The sequence below is a fragment of the Phocoena sinus genome, chromosome 3, assembly GCF_008692025.1.
Source record: "Phocoena sinus isolate mPhoSin1 chromosome 3, mPhoSin1.pri, whole genome shotgun sequence".
Taxonomy (NCBI): Eukaryota; Metazoa; Chordata; class Mammalia; order Artiodactyla; family Phocoenidae; genus Phocoena; species Phocoena sinus.
The window spans coordinates 45,345,605-45,364,749 of NC_045765.1; the positions used below are offsets into that span (position 1 = coordinate 45,345,605).

At 55.0% G+C, this 19,145-nt stretch overlaps 1 protein-coding gene across 3 annotated transcripts in view; it reads right to left on the reverse strand.

The window, feature by feature from the left end:
• Positions 1-19,145, reverse strand: part of NDST1 (N-deacetylase and N-sulfotransferase 1) — a 65,210-nt gene that overhangs the window by 33,589 nt on the left and 12,476 nt on the right. For all 3 annotated transcript variants that reach the window (XM_032627961.1, XM_032627962.1, XM_032627960.1), the window contains exon 2: positions 1,265-2,161. In XM_032627961.1, the coding sequence (XP_032483852.1) occupies positions 1,265-1,777 (513 nt within the window). In that variant the 5' untranslated portion in view covers positions 1,778-2,161. The remainder of the gene's footprint in view (positions 1-1,264; positions 2,162-19,145) is intronic.

The window sequence follows — 19,145 nt, forward strand, 5'->3', positions numbered from 1 at the left end:
GACGAACGAGCAGCCATCGGTGGACACGGCCCACTTCTGACCCATCTCCTGCTCCTCTCCCCACTCAGGCCAAGCAAGAGCCGGCCTTGGGACCCGTGTGTTTACTGTCCCCTCTGCCTGGAAGGCCCTTTGCACAGAGAGCCGCGGGCTCCTCTCACTCCCTTCTGGTCACTTTATCAAAGATGACATCACTGGTAATGCATTCTATCAAAACCAGCACCAACCGCCCATATCCATCACCCAGTGCCCTTCCCCGCTTTCTTTTTTTTTTTGTACTTATCACCACCTGTCACATGGTATGTTTATTTGTTCACTGTCTAGTCACCCACTGCACTGAAATGTCCACAGCACCACAGCCGGGACTTTGCACACTTCGATAACCACCGTGTCCCCAGTGCCTAGCGAAGGACCTGGAACATGGTAAGCACTATTTGCTGAATGATGGAACAAACACCCCCGAGCACCCAACTACAGTCCCAACCACCCAGCTTGCGCGTCAGAGTTCTCTGACCAGAGCCTCTGGATCCCCCATCCAGCTGTTCACAACCTCCTTCCCAAGGACAGCTTCTCCACGACACTTTCTTCAGCAAGGGCTGTGGTCCTAGCAGTTGCTCTGGGTACCCCGTGGAGCCCAGAGCAGCTCACCGGTCCACTGGGATTTCTTTCTCCTCTTTCTTCCAACGCAAAATGGCTCTGGTTCAAGAGGTACATAAACTCCACACCCCTCCACAGCCAAGAGGAAAGGGTGCAGGACCCAGAGCCCCCAACTGTCTAAGTCTGGGTTCAGACCCTGGCTCTCCCACTTACTGGCTACATGGCCTCCTGTGACCTAACTTAATCCTCCTGAGCCTTGGTTTGCCCATCTGCAAAACAGGGACACACCTCATCCATTGGGAGGACTGACATGAAAGGTTTTGAGGGACCCAGCAGGGCATATGCTCTCCTCCCTTGCACCCATCCCTGGGGCCTCCCTTAGGCACGAGCCTGCTGTGTGCCGGGCCCCATGCGTGGAAGCCAATGCCCCTGTCGTGTGCTCCCAACGAAAGCTAATACTTAAAAAGTACCTACTAGACGCCAGGCACCAGGCGCTCCAAGTGCCTTACCTACACTCACCCACTTACCTTTCATGACAACCTAGGAGGAGGCGTTACCATTACACCCATTTTTCAGATGAGGAGAGTCAGACACCCAGTTAGCAAGTGTGGGGATAAGAATCAAACTCAGCTGGGGCTCTCCGCAGCTCGGGGACCCGCTCCCCACATACCTTGAAGAAGCCGATGATGCCCACGCCGTAGGCCACGCAATACTTGTCCAGCAGCTCCCTGTTCCAGGCATCCAGGTTGACGTACTTGAGGATGTTCTCATAGATGATGAGGGCAAAGCGGCCGCGGCCCTTGTCGGTGAGTGTGGGCATGTCACCCTTGCCCGGTGCAATCTCTGTACGGTACTTGAAGCGGCTAGACTCCAGGATGGCCACCACCTCCTGGCCCAGCTGGGAGTAGAGGCTCTCCACGAACACCAGCACCCACGGGTCCGTGCGGGAAGGGGCAGCCACCTGTATGGGCTTGAGTGGCAGCAGACGGCTGGGGGCCACGGGCGGCGGGTCCCCACAGTCAGGCTCGGGGGCGTCCACCGAGGGCTCCAGGCCCCGCTTCCAGCCATACAGGTAGTAGGCCGAGACAAAAACGCTGAACAGGCAGAAGGCGAACAGCAGGAAAAGTACAGCCTGCGGGGACATGTGCCGACACAGCCTGCGGAGGCGCGCCAGGGCGGGCATCCTGGCCCCCGAGACCTCGGCCACCGGGGGCCCGGCCGCCCCGGCTGCCCCAAGGCCCCACGCAGGAGAAGACTCCCAAGTTGTCCACCGACCAACAAGTTCACAGAGACTCAGCGAGCAAGGCCCGAAGTGGGCAGTGGCAGTGGAGGATCCGGGCCCCGGCCCTTCCTCCCAGCCAGGGGGGCAGTCCGCGGCTGGTTGCGCTCCTTCCTTCCTCCGCGCCCCTTTATGTCACCATGGCAAATCCCCACGTGGTCCTGTGCACAGCAGAAGTGCCCCAGGGCGTTAGGGCCTCCTGGGGGGGCTGGGCAGTGGGCTGAAGGATGCTGGGCATGCCTGGGGGTGTCGCATGCCGCTCGCTCGGTGGGGCCCCCGGGGCTAAGGCTGTGGAGAGAGGAGGAGAGTCAGAAGGCGGAAAGTCAGAGTGTGGGCTCCGGGGGTCCGCTGACTGTGGACCCACAGGTCCTGACCTCGCGGTGGGCCCAGATTCAATGACCGCTACCCAACGTGAGTTCATGATTTGGGGCAAGCTTGTCAATCTCTCTGAGCCTCAGCCTCCCCATCTGTTGACAACAGTACCTGCCTCACAAGAGGCTGGGAGGTTACATCCACTAATGTGTATAAATCACACTGGGCAGTACCTAGCATATGATGTCTACAATGATAGTTGCTATTTATCATAATGATCAGTCCAAGACTAAACCAAGAAAACTCCAGAAGCAGGAAGGACAAAGTGAGACACTAAACATTTGCAAGGCCTAGGAGCTAGAGGTGGAATTCTAAATCACGACCCAACACCACGTTCTCACCATCTTCCCCTCACTTCCCCACGTGCTTCCCCACCCATTTCTCTGAATGCACCCAGCAGCCCCATCTGACAGACGAAAAGACTGAGGCTCAGGCTAGGATGCAAACTCAGGGCTGTGAGGCATCAGCAGCTTGGCTGTGCTAGGAGCCCCTCTCAAACACCAGTGGTCTCATCTGGAAAGCACCACCCCTGCAGCAGCGGGGTGGGGCCAAGAGATAAGTGAGTAAACCTGTCAGAGGAGCCCCGCATAAGCAACGCTCAAGAAATCGCAGCTGTCGCTATCTGCCCCTTAATGCAACAGGCATCTCTCATCCTCAGGGTACGTGCCCACAGTGGCACAAGGACAGCAGGCGACTGAACCCCCCAACTTGAGGATCCCAAGTTGCCCAACATCCTCACCCAAACAGCGGCCCCCCATACCACGGTCCTCCAGTCTCCCTTTAACATGAGTGGAGGCAGCTGCTGAAAGCTGGCAGAAGAGCTCCCCTGGAGATGGGAGACGGGGACAAGGACAGAAGGTGTGAGGGACTGGGCTGCTGCCAGGGAGGGAATGTGAGCCTCAGACCCAGAATCGGGGTTGGGGGGAAGATCTTCAAAATCCCTCCCAGCCCAAGACTATATGGTATGCTTAGCGTGGATACAGTATACTAGAGACCCTACAATTGTACTTCTAGGAACTTATCCTACAGGGAGTAATTGCAGAAGTGTGTCAAGATTTCCCCACAAGAATACGACTCCCAGTGCTGTTTATAACAGCAACAGATGTTTATAATAGCAAATGCCCAACCATAGGGGATTGTCTTTAGCAATTATAATGCAAGCATGTGATGGAATCCCGGGCAGCCATTTACAATATGTTGAAGGAGGACATTTACTGACATAGAAATATAATTACCAGGACTTCCCTGGTGGCGCAGTGGTTAAGAAGCTGCCTGCCAATGCAGGGGACATGGGTTCGAGCCCTGGTCCAGGAAGATCCCACATGCCACGCAGAGCAACTAAGCCCGTGAGCCACAGCTACCGAGCCCATGCGCCACAACTACTGAAGCCTGCGCGCCTAGAGCCCACGCTCCGCAACAAGAGAAGTCACTGCAATGAGAAGCCCACACACCGCAAAGAAGAGTAGCCCCCACTCACTGCAACCAGAGAAAGCCTGCACGGAGCAACGAAGACCCAATGCAGCCAAAAATTAAGAAAAGAAAAAGAAATATAATTACCATATATATTGTTAAAGTGGAAAACATTTGTAAGACCGTATGCATGGTCATATTTTTGTGAAAAATTTTATGCATAAGCCAGAAACTGGTACGAATCCAAAAAACTAAACAAAAATGGTAACAATTATCTCTGGTTTTTATTTGCCTTTGTTTCCTAAATTTTCTACAATAATCATTTATTATTTTTGTGAATATAAGAAAACAAATGTTTTTAAAAGATGTGCTCAGAAGCAAGAGGCAGGGGTGTGAAATGAGGACATGTCTTGGACATCGGGTCTGCTCCCAGTTCTGCCATAACGTGCTGTGTGACCCCAGGCACACCCTGCCCCTTTCTGGGCTTCTCGCCTGTTAGAGAGGGGCCTGGGCCAGATGGTGTCTGGGGGCTCTTCCACCTCTGATGTTCTACAATTCAGTCTCCACTATGTGCCAGCATCACAGGGAAGCTGGGGCAGCCAAGAAAACAAGCACCTACAATGCAGGGAGTGTGACAGGGGAAGGGAGGGTATTTGAGAGAACTGAGGGGCACTTAATCCCCCTGCAGGAGGAAGGGGGAGGACAATGGAAGGCTTCTTGGAGGAAGTAGTAGCTGAACTGGCCAGAAGACCAAGTAAGGGTTGACCAGGGGTAGGAACAGTGAGGGACACATACACAGCTTGGAGCTAAGGCAGTAGGCAGAGCTTTCCAGGGAGTCCCTGCAATTCCACCTGAGAGCAGGGCCAGAAGGGGCAGGCTTCCTGGGTGGAGCCACAAGAGCTGAGGTGACTGGCCCTGCCATTATTCCCAAAGGGCACCCATGTCCCACTTCCCATTGATAAGGGCAGCCCTCTGCCCTGCAGCCACAGCGAGCCTTGGCCTGGGGCCAGGGCAGGAGCACAGTGGGTGGGGAGGCAGAGCTGCCTCGAAGGTGCCCTGCCTGCTGCCTGGGGGCACCTGCCTATTCGGGCCACCTAGCCCCACATCCCCTGCAGGCCTGGGCACTGCGGGTCTCTGGCCTTCGGTCTATTGCATTAACAGCCTTTCCACCTGTGTGCTAATGACGACACAACCAGCAGTCTCAGGCATCTCGGGGTCACAGACCCCTGCGTGAATCTGACAACATTTCTCCATAAAAAATATGCACATATGCTAGAAAATGTTTTAACAATTTCAGAGTCCAAACTCCGTGTCCCCTACCCCATCCATGGACCTAAAGCCCTAGTTAGTAGAGCCTAAGGACTACGTGGGCAGACTAGAGCCAGGCAGCTTCGTTCAAACCCAAGCCCTACCACCCAGTAATTTTGTAATCTTGGGCAAGTTATTTAACTTCTCAGTGCCCCCAGCTTCCTAATCTGTAAAATGGGAAAACTTGACATATTTCCCGAAGTTGTGAAAATTAAATGAGTGGATACATAGGAGGTGCCATGCCTGGCACACAGTGCTGAGCAAGGGTCAGCCGCTGTTTTCATGCCCTCCTGTTGCCTATTTAACATACTCACGATGTGGGTAACACCTGAGCGCACAAAACACCATCAGGTTCCGTGCACTCTCTCTCTCAAGTCTCTAACAGCCCTTGGAATCCCAAATCCCCATTTTGAGAAGGCGTGTCTTGCCCGGGAGCTGGATGGATGAGCAGAGGCCAGATAGAGGCCAGCAGGCTAGGGAGAAGGCCACGCAAAGCCCAGGCCCGAGAGAGGGTAAAGGGAGAAAGAGAGTGGGCCAACTGGCCCCCATCCCCAGAGAAGGCCGAATACCCTGGCAAAGTGCTGACCACCAGTGAGCTGGCAACGGGGGCCTCCAGCACTGGCCCCACTGCAACCCCTCAAAGGCCTGGCACCAGCCATTCAAGGCCCTCCGTGCCCGCCTGAATTCCTGTACCCCTGTAGCTCAAGGGATGGCAAACTGTGGGTTTCTAACCCCTCTGCAGCCACCCAGGCCTCAAGGACAGCTGGGGGGCTGAGGCCTCAACACCTCCCTCCCGCCCCGGGCCTGCCTGGGCCTTGCCGACATCACCAGCCGTTTCCCTAAACTCCAGCCTCGCCCAACCAGTCACCAATCTTGGTCATGCATCCAAGCCTTTGCTAATGAAGTTCCCATTGCTTGGAATGCCTCCCCCTACCCCTTGGGACACTTACTCATCCTTCCAGACCCTAGTTCCAATGTCATCACCTCTCTGAAGTCATCTCCACCCATCACCCCATTTCCCGCCCCCATGTCCCATTCCTTAGGCTCCCATCCCATCCGTAAGCTATAGCATGGAAGCTGAAAACCAGGAGCCTCAAGCTAAAACAGGATGCAGCATTCTTGTTCCTTGACGGCATTTTTCTTTGAGATTAGCTATCAACATCTTAAAATCAGGAGATTTCATATAAAAGTCAGAACTTCCAACTTCTTTAAAAAGAGTACATTTTAGGGACTTCCCTGGCAGTCCAGTGTTTAAGACTCCGAGCTTCCACTGCAGAGGCACGGGTTCGATCCCCGGTCAGGGAACAAAGCTCCTGCATGCAGCACAGCATGGCCAAAAAAATAAAATAAATACATAAAATTTAAAAAAGAAATATAAAAAGAGCACATTTTGGTGACACACGCCCACTGGCCACCATCAGCTGACGCTATAAAGCGCCGGCCTCAGATGGGTTAACACAGTCCCATAACCAACCTCCCTCTCTCATTTGGCTTCCTGCCCAGCCCCTGAGCACATCTGAGTGTGTGGTCCATGCAGAGCAGACTTGGGGCATTTCTACACACGGCTCTGTGCCCTGGAACCTGCAGATCACGGGGCAGAACCAGGATATACTGACCTGTGCATGGGCAGGCCCTGCCTGGTACCTGGCACACAGAGGGCTTCCCCACATGCCTGGGTGCCCCAAAGGGCAGGGACAAGTCTGATTCATTGTGGAAGCTCCCATTACTTTTCCCAGCAATGGTCCTTACTGAATACTCAGGATATAAATGATGAGCAGCTGTTATTATTCCCAGTGTACAGATAAGGAGACTGAGGCCCAAGGTGAAGTGACTTTCAGTCCTCCATGAAGCCCAGGTGTTTCTATAATAAAAATAATAGCAATAATACCATTATAATTATCATCGTTATTTTTAACTGCGTTTACCCTGAGCTGGGCACTGCGCTGAGCACTTTTACATACTTTCTCTCAATTAATCCTTACAACTAGTACTGTCATTATTCACACTTACAGCTGCAGAAAATAAGACTCAGAGATGCTAAGTCACTTGCCCAAAACCATACAGCTAGTCAGTGACAGAGCTGAAATTTGAACCCAGACCCCATGAAATGGTGATGGATCCAGAGCCCATAGGGGAATCTTGGCAGGGACAGGGGAGAGCATGAGGGGGCCTCAGCTACCAAGGCCTCCAGCCCTCAGCCAGGCTTCCACTGTGCTCTCCCAGCCCTAGGCCTAGCTTTCCCTGCCAAGGTGCTGGGGATAATGAATGAGATGCTCTGGTTGTCATGGAGATGCCATGGCAACACTGCACTTTCGGGAAATACCACGGTAACTGTGGCCACTGCTCTGGAGTTGAAAGTCATTCACAACCCCACCCGTCACTCCAAAATGCTCTGGTGCCCCCACAATCCTCTCTAGGACCCAAAGGAAAAGGAGGCAGAGGTACAAGGGACTTCTCGGAGACCAAGCTGTCTAGAGAGCAGGACCGGGGAGGAGGTCCAGCTCTGCCATGGATAGACAGGTGGGCTCCAGGAATGAGACCAAGAGCTCCCTGTGCCTTTTACGGTAAAATGCACTTAACAACCCAACTCCCATGTACTTGCTGCCTACCATGTGCAGCAGGCCTCTTGTGAAGGGCCGAATGCATCATGCTGTTTCACCCCAACCGTCTGAGGGGCAGTGATGCAATGGCTGCTAGCCTCTCTGTGAAAGGCTCAGACTGCAGCCAGCTTGCATGGTCTTGAACCTTGCCTCCATTATTTACCAGCCTGTGACCTTTGCACAAATCTCTCGACCTCTCTGAGCCTCCATTTCCCCAAGTATAAAATAGGGTTTATACTAATCTATCTTGCAGGGCTCTTGCCAAGACTAAGAGAGATGATGTGTGTAAAACTTCTCAGTGCCTGGCACATAGTGATACAGGCTAACAAAATGATTATCCATTTAATGGAGTTGGAAACTGAGGCTCAGGAAGGAACTGACCCAAGGCCACATATCAAATTGATAGTGGATCCAGAAAGAGGAAGAGACGTCAGGCTTGGGAGCACACTGGAAGTTGGGAACAAGCAGAGGATCCATTCCCTGTTCCCTCATTCTGTACCTGAGCACCGCCAGGTACCAAGCCTGGCACTGGGCACTGAAGATGCAGGCCTCTGGGCTCCAAGGTTTTATCTGGTGTGATGCTGCTGCCAGGTGAATGGAGCAGGTCCCCAGAGCCCCGCATGCTCACCCAGCCCACGCTCACCCTGCCTGGGTCACTCCTGACCCTGCCCCCTACTCCCTCCCCTCTCACAGGCACACAAATGGACAGGCAAACTCACATGGTGCCGAGATGTTCAAATGGTGTCATCATGGGCATCTGGGTCACAGGCACGAGTATGGGGCGGGGAGCTGAGAGGAGTTCAGGGAGAGCCCCACAAGCAGGCTCAAAATTATTTGAATGGGCACCTGGCCTCGGGGAGGAGGAGTGGCTGCCAGCCAGGCACTGGTAGCCCCACATGCAATCCCAGGGCCACTCCCCAGAGCTGACTTGGCCCCTCCCATCCTGTCACACCCCCAGCACAGTCACCCCACCACCCATTACCCAGCCATACCCCACAGCCGTGTTTCTCCACCAGCTACCCCGCCCTAGCCTGCCCCACCCACCACGAACAGCAAAGAAAATCCTCCACATTTGCTTCCCAGCTGTGCAGGAGTTTCTCCAGTGCAATTACACCCTTGGGAGGCGGAGACCAGAAGCAAATCCCTTCCTCTGCTGTAATCTGCTGCCCACACCATCCCCCATAGCCCCGCAGTACCGCCTGGCTGGGGGCTAAGATGCCACCCATCAGTCACCCCGGAGTCCATGGTTGCCACCAAGGGACTGTCAGAAGTCTGGCTCAAGGTCTCAGGGTTACAGAGTATACAGTCCATCTTGCAGTGAACACATGGGGACACTGAGGTCCAGAGAGAGAAAAGGAACCCCCCCCCCGGGTGGCATTGCCAGGCCTGCCCCACCCCCACCTGCCTTGGCCCATTTTCTTACCCATTAAAACCCTGCACGTCCTCCTCCAAGGCCAGCCTCTGCCGAGAACTGGACTCTGCCAGCTGTGGATTTCAGAAGTCCTAGATGAGCTCTCCTGCTCCATACCCCACCACACAGTGCCGGATTTATGCTGCCAGATGTCGGCTGCAATTATAACTAGAACACTGGTTCCCAACTTCACCTAAAGCTTTCCAAGGCAGAAGCGGTCTCCACCCACAGCAGGTACTTAAGAGCAAAGTGCCCTTGCCAATGACCTTTCCCTTTTTGAATGTGCTATGAGGAATTGCCAAGCTAAATGCATTAAAACATGAACTCCCATTTATTAGACATGATATGCCTGCACTACATGCTACTATTAATCCTTACAAGAGCACCATGACCTACGTTCCCTTCATTTTACAGATAAGGAAACCGAGGCCCAGAGGGGGCCCATGACTTGCCCAGCCACAGAGCTAACAAGCGGGTAACTGGGAATCTCAGCACAGAGGCGCCAGCTCACCATCCTTCAGCAACACACGCCCTCCCGTGTTCACCTAGGACGGCTGACATAAGCCAGCGCCCATACACCCCATGCTCCACTCCCTTTGAATACCACTTTCCGTTTTCATTTTCATGCATTTTACGTGTGTTTTAACATCAAAAGCAGCCTCTAACGATCCTTCTTGGAAGCAGACCCACAAATCACGCATCAGTTGACAAGCAAACAAAGCATAAAGCACCGGTTCACTCCCCAGTTCTCAACCTGGGGTTTGTTCTGGGTTCCCCGGAGGGGGATGCCCAACAGAAACCTCAAGAACTTATACCCGCCACTTGTTGAGAATTTGTGTTTCTTCCAACAAGCCCTGAGTTGAGAGTTTATCTTTGCACCAGCTCTGAAGAAAAGAGTTTACTGAGCAAACAAACAAGACAGCTGGGGGCAAGGGGGTTTGCAGAGTGGGGAACAAGACAGGTCAGGACCAGCTGCCCTCTGGTGCCACTGACGCTCTAGGGCAGACCAAGGTGGGCAGGACCCTCACAAGGCAAGCTCTTCGTTAGCCCACGGAACTCCCCAAAATAGGACTCTCTCCACCCAACCCCCAAATCCATCTACGCAGAGTCAAATCCATTCCTAGCTATTTTTCTTAGGCTCAGATCACAGGCACTTGAAAAAAACAGAAAGATATTTCTTTGCAAATATCATAACCTCCCTCGCTGACAGCAGCCAGCACTGACTGAGCTCCTGGTAACTTGCCAGCCCCACACCAGCTTTCCCTGATTTATCACACCCAATCCTCACGCTGGTGTCACCCATATACGTGCTCTCACAGGCAGGAAACCTAGGCTCAGAGAGGGTACGAAGCAACTGACTCAAGGTCACACAGCTGGGCAGGGGGAGAACCAGGACAACCCCAAGCCGGCCCACCTCGGAGCCCCTGCTTGTAACCTCCGGGCAGCTGCCCAGCATTCCACACCATTCTTGAACCAGGTGGGCGGCCCAGAATGTACCCAGAGACAGGCTTCCTGCAGGTAACCAGCCCCAGCTGCCTCAGTGCGGGCTGATCGGCTCCTCCGGCAATGGGAAAGCCTTCCATCACGGGCAGACAGGGGCACCACAGATCCCCAGAGGCAGGACCTCATCCAGAGGGTCTTCACCTTCCCCCGCCCCGGGGGCCTGTGTCATCCCCAGATAGGCAGAGACCCCACATGAGAAAGGGAGGCTGCCTCTATGCCCCAGGCAGAGGCCTCATGCTGAGGAATGGGAGAGAGAGGTGGTGAGGCTCAGACGCAGGAGATCTCAGCTAAAAGGGCCACAACTCAAAGGACAATGGTGACTGGACAGCCTCACAGGTCTGCTGCATGCCAGGTACAAGCACTTCCCAATCACGACCTCAGTTATTCGTCATCTTCTCTCAAAGAAGTACAAACAAGTTTACCATTATTCATTCCCCCAGGCTGCCACCCCTGCAGAGGAGCCGGGAAGTGCTGGTCAGCCCCGGCCCCTGCCCTCCCACTTGCCCACTCCAGGTTGCCGTATGATCCCTGACAGATTCTGAGAAACAGGTGTATGGGAGTGGGGGAGCCCTCCATCTCTAGGATGTGGAAGCAAACTCCGCATGGGCCTGGAGTCCACATCAGCATTCCAGTGCTTCCATTGGCTCCCTCTGGGCAATACCCTTCCCTTCTCTGAGCCTGTTTCCTTACCTGGACAGCAAGGGGTAGAGATTAGATCAGAAGTTTGTGACCTCCTGGGGTTACAGAACCCTTTGAGAGGACTTCTCTAACCAGCGCAGTGGTTAAGAATCCGCCTGCCAATGCAGGGGACGTGGGTTCAAGCCCTGGTCCGGGAAGATCTCACATGCCACGGAGCAAGTAAGCCTGTGCGCCAAAACTACTGAGCCTGCGCTCTAGAGCCCACGAGCCACAACTACTGAAGTCCATGCGCCAAGAGTCCGTGCTCCGCAACAAGAGAAGCCACCGCAATGAGAAGCCCGCACACCACAACGAAGAGTAGCCCCCACTTGCCACAACTAAAGCCCATGCGCAGCAAAGAAGACCCAACGCAAAAAAACCAAAGAAATAAAAAATAAATTAAATTAAAAACAAGAACCCTTTGAGAGTATCATGAAGGCTGTTAGTGGACTCTCCCCAGACAGATGCCATACTCCATACAAATTCAGGGAGATTGTGACCGCCCCCCTCTCCAAAAGCCAAGTGGAAAAAGCCAAATGGAAACTCTGTAGCAGCCCCTCCGACTTAAACAAGCCATAGCCTCACCGTCAAGATAGGACTGAAGCCATGAATGTAACATCTGAGCCCCTGGGACCTCGTCATTCCAGCTCCCCCCATGGCCTTGCAGTAAATCTTTAACTCCCAGACCTGCTGGCTTCAGGTGGATTTGTGAACTCGCTGAGCTGTCAGGAGAAGCTCAAAGAGAAGCTAAGCCCTTCCTTCCCACCCCTCAGCCATGGTCTCCTTTTCCATCAGGAATCTGCCAGGTCAGCCCTGGCCCATCTCCCTGGTGCAGTACTGGGGGCTGGGACACTTGAGGAACCCACTTCTGGTCCCGAATGCAGACAGGACCCGGTGCCAGGCTTAGGGGCCAGCTAGCCCTAACCCCTGCACCCCCTGGCCCCCTCCCGCATTGGTATGAACACGTACACACTGTGGGTACACACACATCAGACAGACCTGGGAGGACTGGACAGGAGGGAGGGGACACGGGGCTGTGGTCAGAGGGTACAGGGAGGCCGGGGAGAAAATGACAGGACCCACCCGAGCTCCAGGCAGTAGCCACTCAGCTCCACTCCACTTCGCGTCACCGCATCCTCTTAATGGCTCCACGATCCTCACGTAACACAGTCACAACTAATCCCAGAGCCAGGACAAATAGCATGACTGTCCACCCAATTCCCTCTCTGGGAGGGAGCGGGTGGCCCTAGGGCACCCTGAGCCACCAACCACGTTCCCAGAAGCCTCCAGGCCTCCTCACCACCATGTCCCTTGCCAGAGGCCACCGACCCCTACCTCCTAACCTCAGGAAGAGGATGTCTTGTCTGACTCTGCCCCATGCCCAGGGGACCCCTCAGCAGGCAGGGATCCTGCTCCCTCACCCCTGCCCTGCCAGAGGTGCCTTCCATGGAAGAGGAGAAAGCATGTCCCTGACCCTGACGCCAATGGGCCCTAGGCTTCCTCTCAAGAAAGATGGCAGCCAGGAGCAGCTGAGCCCTCACTGTCAGCAAGGGTAACCGGGCTCTGGCTGCAGCCCTGCCTGACTGCCTATGCGATCCAAGCAGGGCCCTTCCCCCACCCCAGACCTCAGTTTCCCCGCCTGTCCTGAGAAGAGGAAGAAGGACTGATATCTCCTATCAGGCCAGCAGGTGGTCAAAGCGCCTGTGATGTTGGCTTTTGGTCCCTGACCCAACCCCGCTCAGTGGCCAGACCCTTCCATTGCCCTCCCTGCCCCATCCCCTAACCCCCGCAAAGAAAGAAGGGTAACTGCCTGAGTGCAGAGGTGCTAGGGCTGAAGAGGACCTTACAAAGCCCAGAGAGGAGAAGCAACTCGGCCATGAGCACACAGTTGTGGTGTGTGGGCTTCTCATCGCGGTGGCTTCTCTTGTTGCGGAGCACGGGCTCTAGGCGTGTGGGCTTCAGTAGCTGTGGCTCACGGGCTCAGCAGTTGTGGCTCACGGGCTCTAGAGCACAGGCTCAGTAGTTGTGGAACACAGGCTTAGTTGCTCTGCCGCATGTGGGATCTTCCTGGACCAGGCCTCGAACCCGTGTCCCTTGCATTGGCAGGTGGATTCTTAACCACTGCGTCACCAGGGAAGCCCTGGTATTTGCCTTTTTAGAGGACACCAAGGAGAGCACCAGGAAACTTGCTAAGTAGCAGAATTTCAGGTCCCAAGAGCAGCAGTGGGGAAAATAATGCCATGTCTGTACATGTAGGACCTGGGGATGGAGACTGCCGACTGTCCAAGGCCCCTCACATCAAACCACAAGGGTGGCCTAGGCTCCTGCCAGCCCGGGGTGATCCCAGGAACCCCTGCAGGGATTAGTGGCCACCTCTTCACAGGTCACCTGAGGCCCAGCCTGCAGGCCCGGAGGTGGTGATGGGGAGATTGGCCCAGATGGACACCTCAAGACCAGGCTTCCCAGAAGCCTTGGGGAAACTGAAAAGGCTCCAGGCCCTGTGGCCAGAGTGGAGGGAAGCCAGGTGCACTGGGGGCAACAAAGACGAAGGGAAAGCCTTGAGGCGCTTGGAGCCACAGAAGCCCCCTAATCTCCTCGAGGCCTGGTGGGCACAACCTAGGCCTGCTGAGACCAGGGAAGCTTCATCAGGGCCCACATGAAAGCAGCCTCGTCCCTCCAGACTCGCTGGGGCTTGTCCCGTGACAGAAGCCCGCCGCTAACATGCCTCCCCTCCAGGGTGAGGGGCTCAAATGCTTACATGGAGGCACAGCTGGCAGGGGAAGGGGCAGCAGGTGGGGAGAGGGGGCGGGAGGACCTCGCTTTCTCTGCATCACAGACCGCTAGAGAGCAGAGACAGAGTAAAAAGCACCGGGCAGGTAACCTATTTATCGAAGGTCCTTTTTAAAGGGGCCAGGGGACCTTGGTGAGCCTCTACAAGGTAGCTGACAGGTGTCCCCAGACCCCCAAGGTTCGGGGACCAGTTCCTGGGGTCAGGAGACTGGCGCTCTAGTCCTAGACTGGGCTAGGGTGAGGCATCCAGGCAGCAGGCACAAACATGAAGGAGGCGCCCACTCCCAGGCGCTGGCATGCACCTGCATGACACTGGTGAGAGTCGCACCGCGGCCCCTGAGTGCCCCTCACAGTCTACCTCTAAGGGCCTCCCTCGCCCCGCCCTAGGCCCAGCCTTGCACAAACCTGCCAGTGACCCCACCAAGCACCTGCTCCTGTCAGGCCTTGCTTTGTTCACCAGTAAAGTGGAATGGTGCCAGATGATTCCAGGGGCCCTTCTAACTCGAAGCTGGGCAATTCTGGAGTGTAACTGACCTCCACTGCTCATCCCCAGAAATGGGCACGATGGCCCCCACTCCCGCCACCCGTAAGCCCATCAGGCACCATGCTCCACCACGATACAACCTCTCCCTATAACCGTGTGCTATGCCCTTTGCTAAACGCTTGGCCTCTGCTTCATCAAGGCCTCATTTTACAAATGTGGAAACAGGCTCATGGAAGTTAAGCAGCTGGCTTGAGCTTCCAGTTGGGAAGTGCTGAGCTGAGATTTGAACCAGTGCCTGGCTGTAATCCTACATTCCACGGGATCTGCCACAGATAACCCAAAACTCACTACGGCTCAGAAGATGCCATCGGGTCTTTGCACCTCCTACATCTTCGAGAGCGCAATGCTGAGGCTAATGCTAAAGGCGGGCTGCTGGAGGCGGGAGCAGGCAGGCAGGAACGGGAAGCCTGCGTGGGTGCTGAGCATTTGCAGACTGACCAGCCTCCACCCCAGCCAGTTGTCCACTGCTGTGGCTACAACGTCCTCGTCACCATCAGCACACCACAGCCACCACTGTGCCATTTTTAAATCACTGCACAGATGCAAAGCTTTTTCACAGATGCTGCTCTGGCATCACATGACAAGCTTCTAAGATCGTGGCAGGGATTTCTTCCCTCTTTCTCAAATGAGGAAAGTGGGGTTCCTGGAGGAAGAGTGACTTCCCGAAAGTACACGGTGAGGCAAAGTTTGGCAATGAACTTGGAGCCCACATCTTCTTCCTCCAGGTCCAGAGCTTTGTCTACTCTTCCATGCCCTCCTTGACTTTTCAGTTCAACCAGCACTGATGGGTCTTTGTAACAATGACCCTTTTTTTTTTTGGCTGCGTGATCTCAGTTCCCCGACCAGGGATTGAACCCTGGCCACGGCAGTGAAAGTGTCAAATCCTAACCATTGGACCACCAGGGAACTCCCAACAATGACCATTTTTGAGAGCTCATTCTGGACAGGTATTATACCCAGCACTTCACGTATTATCTCATTTAGTCATGAAGACAACCTCATAAACTACGTACTGCTACTGTTTTCATTTCGTAGACAGAGACACTGAGGCTCAGAAATGTGGAGTATCTTGCCCCAGTTCGCCGTGTTAGGAAGGGGCAGAGCTGGGATTCAAACTGAGGTCAGTCTGGCTCTGGGGCCTGCGCTCAGAGCCTCCGTGCTTTGTCTGGGACCAGAGGGGAAAGGAGGGCAGACACACTCGAACAGCATGTGTGCCTGGCAGGTTATGGCAAGATTAGGATAATAGGAAGACAAACAAAGCTCTTAGAGAGCCCAGAAGATGGAGGTTGTTTCAAACGTCCGGGCAGGAGGCCAGGAGTCTGAGCAAGGGACACGGGAACAGAGGGAGGTGACAGGTAGGAGGGAGGCGGCCTTGTGAGACCTTGGTCAAGTGCCTTGACCTGGATCTCAATTTACCCAGCTGTTAAGAAAAGTTCCTGGAATATCTCCAGAGCCCTCTCCATCCCAAAAAGCCCTTGGACCCTGGGAAAACAAGCAATGCCTGGTGACAGCCTGGCTGCCAGCCCTGGGGGAATCTGAAATGTCCTTGGCCGTCCTGACACGATTCAACTGCTGGGTAACAGGCTTGCAAAAGCACAGGGCTCGGCCAGCATGCCTGGGCACCACTGAAGTGTGCGTCCTAAGGGGGCCACATTCCGCCCATTGTCAACTTCTCCATGGTCCCGGTGGAGCAAGCACCACCCAGCCGGGACCCAGACCAGCAACCGAGGTCACATCCAAGTGCCCAGTGGAATGTCACTCCAGGCCTGCCCTGCCCCCGCTGATCCTGTCCAGACAACTCGAGTACATTCAACATCACCCACCCTCAGAGCCCCACACTCACATTCCCTAAGGTCAGCCATTGGGACATAGAGACAAAGGGTTCTGTAGGAGATCTTCAGGAAAATGACCACCCCCATCCCCAAGGGACCTGTTCAAGACAGAGGTTGCCAGGGCTTCCCTGGTGGCGCAGTGGTTGAGAGTCCGCCTGCTGATGCAGCGGACACGGGTTTGCGCCCTGGTCCGGGAGGATCCCACATGCCGCGGAGCGGCTAGGCCCGTGAGCCATGGCCGCTGAGCCTGCGCGTCCGGAGCCTGTGCTCCGCAACGGGAGAGGCCACCACAGTGAGAGGCCCGCGTACCGCAAAAAAAAAAATTAAAAAAAAGACAGAGGTTGCCCATGCCAAGTCAGTGAAGACCCACAATTAAAGGAAGGGCAGGAGAGTCCATCAGGGCTGGCCCTCAGTTCTCACTCCGGCAGGTGGAAGGGGCTCAGCCCAAGTCTCCAAACTCACAGCAGCCTCCTCAGACCACATGAGTACCAGGTTTCTACTCGATAGCCTTCCATGGCCCCCACCACCTACCAGGCAAAACCCCTTAACCTGACCGACTGCACAGTCACTAACAGCCCCTGATAACTGGGTGTGGTATATACCAGGGCCTTGGCTAAGTGCTTCGTGTGCATTTTCTCATTTAACCCTCACAGCGACTCTGTGATGCAGGTACTATGGTTGGCCCATTTTCACAGATGAGAAAACTGAGGCTCGGAGAGGTTATGTCACTGGCCCAGAGTCTCACAGCCAGGCGGCCAAGCAAGGATTCGCACCCACACTGGACTTCAAGCCAGGTTCTTCACCTCTGTGCATCCAGCCTCCTCAAGTGCTCCCTGCCACCCTCAGAACCGGGGGGGCCAGCTTAACACGTCAGTGTGCAGGAGAGGAAACCAAGGCACAGAGAGAAACCTCTCTCTGTCGGCAGCCGAGCCAGGGCAAGGCCTGAGGCCTCTGGCCTCCCCTTCCAGGGCTCCCCCTAGCTCCCCACCCAAGAAGCACGGCAGGCAGAAAGGCCAGGGCCACCTCCAAGACAGTGAGTCCTCAGAATCGGCCTTTTTCCTCTGTCCAGGAGGAAGGGAAAAGCAGGAGGAGGTTTACAAAGAAAGAAAAAGAACACGAAAGGCCCAGGAAATACTTATTCTTACAGACAGATTCTCAGAGTTCGGGAGGTCCTACAGGGCACCCCTCACACCCCTTCAACGACAAGAATGTGCAGGCCCAGGACCAACCTCTACCCATGTGTCTCCCTCCCACCAGGTATGCTCCAACCCAAAACATCTGACCTGAAATCTCCATTTCTCTCCCCAGACCTGCTGTCCTGCAGCCTTCCAGTCCCTCAGGCCAGAAACCTTGCCATTGACACCTTCCTCTCACAGCCCACACCTAACCCATCGGCACATCCAGTGATACCAATTCAGAATCTGACCCCGGGCCGCCTCCCACTCTCCACGCTGAGCCGTCCTCCCTCACCTGTGGCACCCACCAGCTGGCGGGCATCCTGCTTCCAGCCTCCAGGCTTCTCTCCACGCAGCAGCCCACAGGATCCCCCTCAAACATGTGTCAAAACAAGGCAGCCCTCAGCCCCAGCCGCTCAGCAGCTTTTCTTTACTTTACCCTTTACTCAGACCAAACAGCGAAGTCCTCTTGAAGGGCAGGAGGCCATAGGCAATCCCCTCCGCCCCTGGGCAGACTCCCTCTGGCCACATATCCTCCCAGGACGGCTCTTATTCTTCCACCCCTGCCACACCAGCCTCCTTGCTGCTGCTCCTCGAGCACACCCTGCACCCTCTTGCTTCAAAGCCTTGCGTTGCTGTTCCCTCTGCCTGGAATGCTCTTCCCCACATACCCCGTGGCTCCCTAGCTCCCCTCCTGGAGTCTCCTGTCCCCTTACCAGAGACTTTCCATGACCCCCAACACAGCAGAGCCACTCCCTTAAGTCACACTGTCCACCCCCAACCCAGCTTTATTTTTGTGGCAGGCACTTCTTGCCAGTTGACAAGTAGCTAGTATTCTTTGGTTTGTTGACTCTCTCCCACTACCAGAGTGTCACCCCCAAGTCCAAAACAGGGACTGGGCTGTTTTGTTCACTGCTGTGTCCCAGTGCCCAGAAAAGTGCCTGGAACAAAGTAGATGCTCAATAAAAATGTGTTGGATGAGGGACTATGGCTGCCCTCATCTGAGCACCTTTTAGTTTCTGCAGTCCCCTAGGAGACCAGGGTTGCCTGGAGGCAGAAATGAAACTCCACCTGTGCCAGCTGGAATCTTGATGGCTGTCACATGAACAGTCCTGGGACAAGTAACTGCTTGGACCAGAAAAGGACTTACGCCGGTCCCTGTCCGATACCTTTGCCCACCACTTTGGCCACTTTTGGGTCTGACAGCTGGGCCCACAGGGTGGCTCCAGCCCCAGTGGGAACATGGACTGGGCTGCAGCTGGGCTCCCTCCCAGCCCACCAGTGCTGCTGGGGTCCAGCATCTGACAAAGGCTGCCCCATGCTCCCAGCTAGAGGAGGCGGAGGAGGGAGGCCCAGTGCCATGCCTGCCCTTTTCCCGTTGTCGGCAGGAGGACTGTCAGAAGGAAGCTTTGTTCTCAGAATAAAGAGCATGAAGCCCAGTGCCAGGCGGAAACGGGCACAGAGGCAGCCGGCCCATCAGAGACAGTTTAAGGAAAAAAAAAAAAAAAATGGGATGGAGGATGTTTGAGAGGTAATTTGCACACCCAACTGGTTTCATGCCTCCAGGGTGGCTGTGACGATGGTGGCTTCACTTTTCCAGGCCCAAGCCTCAAGGCTGTCACAGACAAGCAGACTGTCCCAGCTGGGAG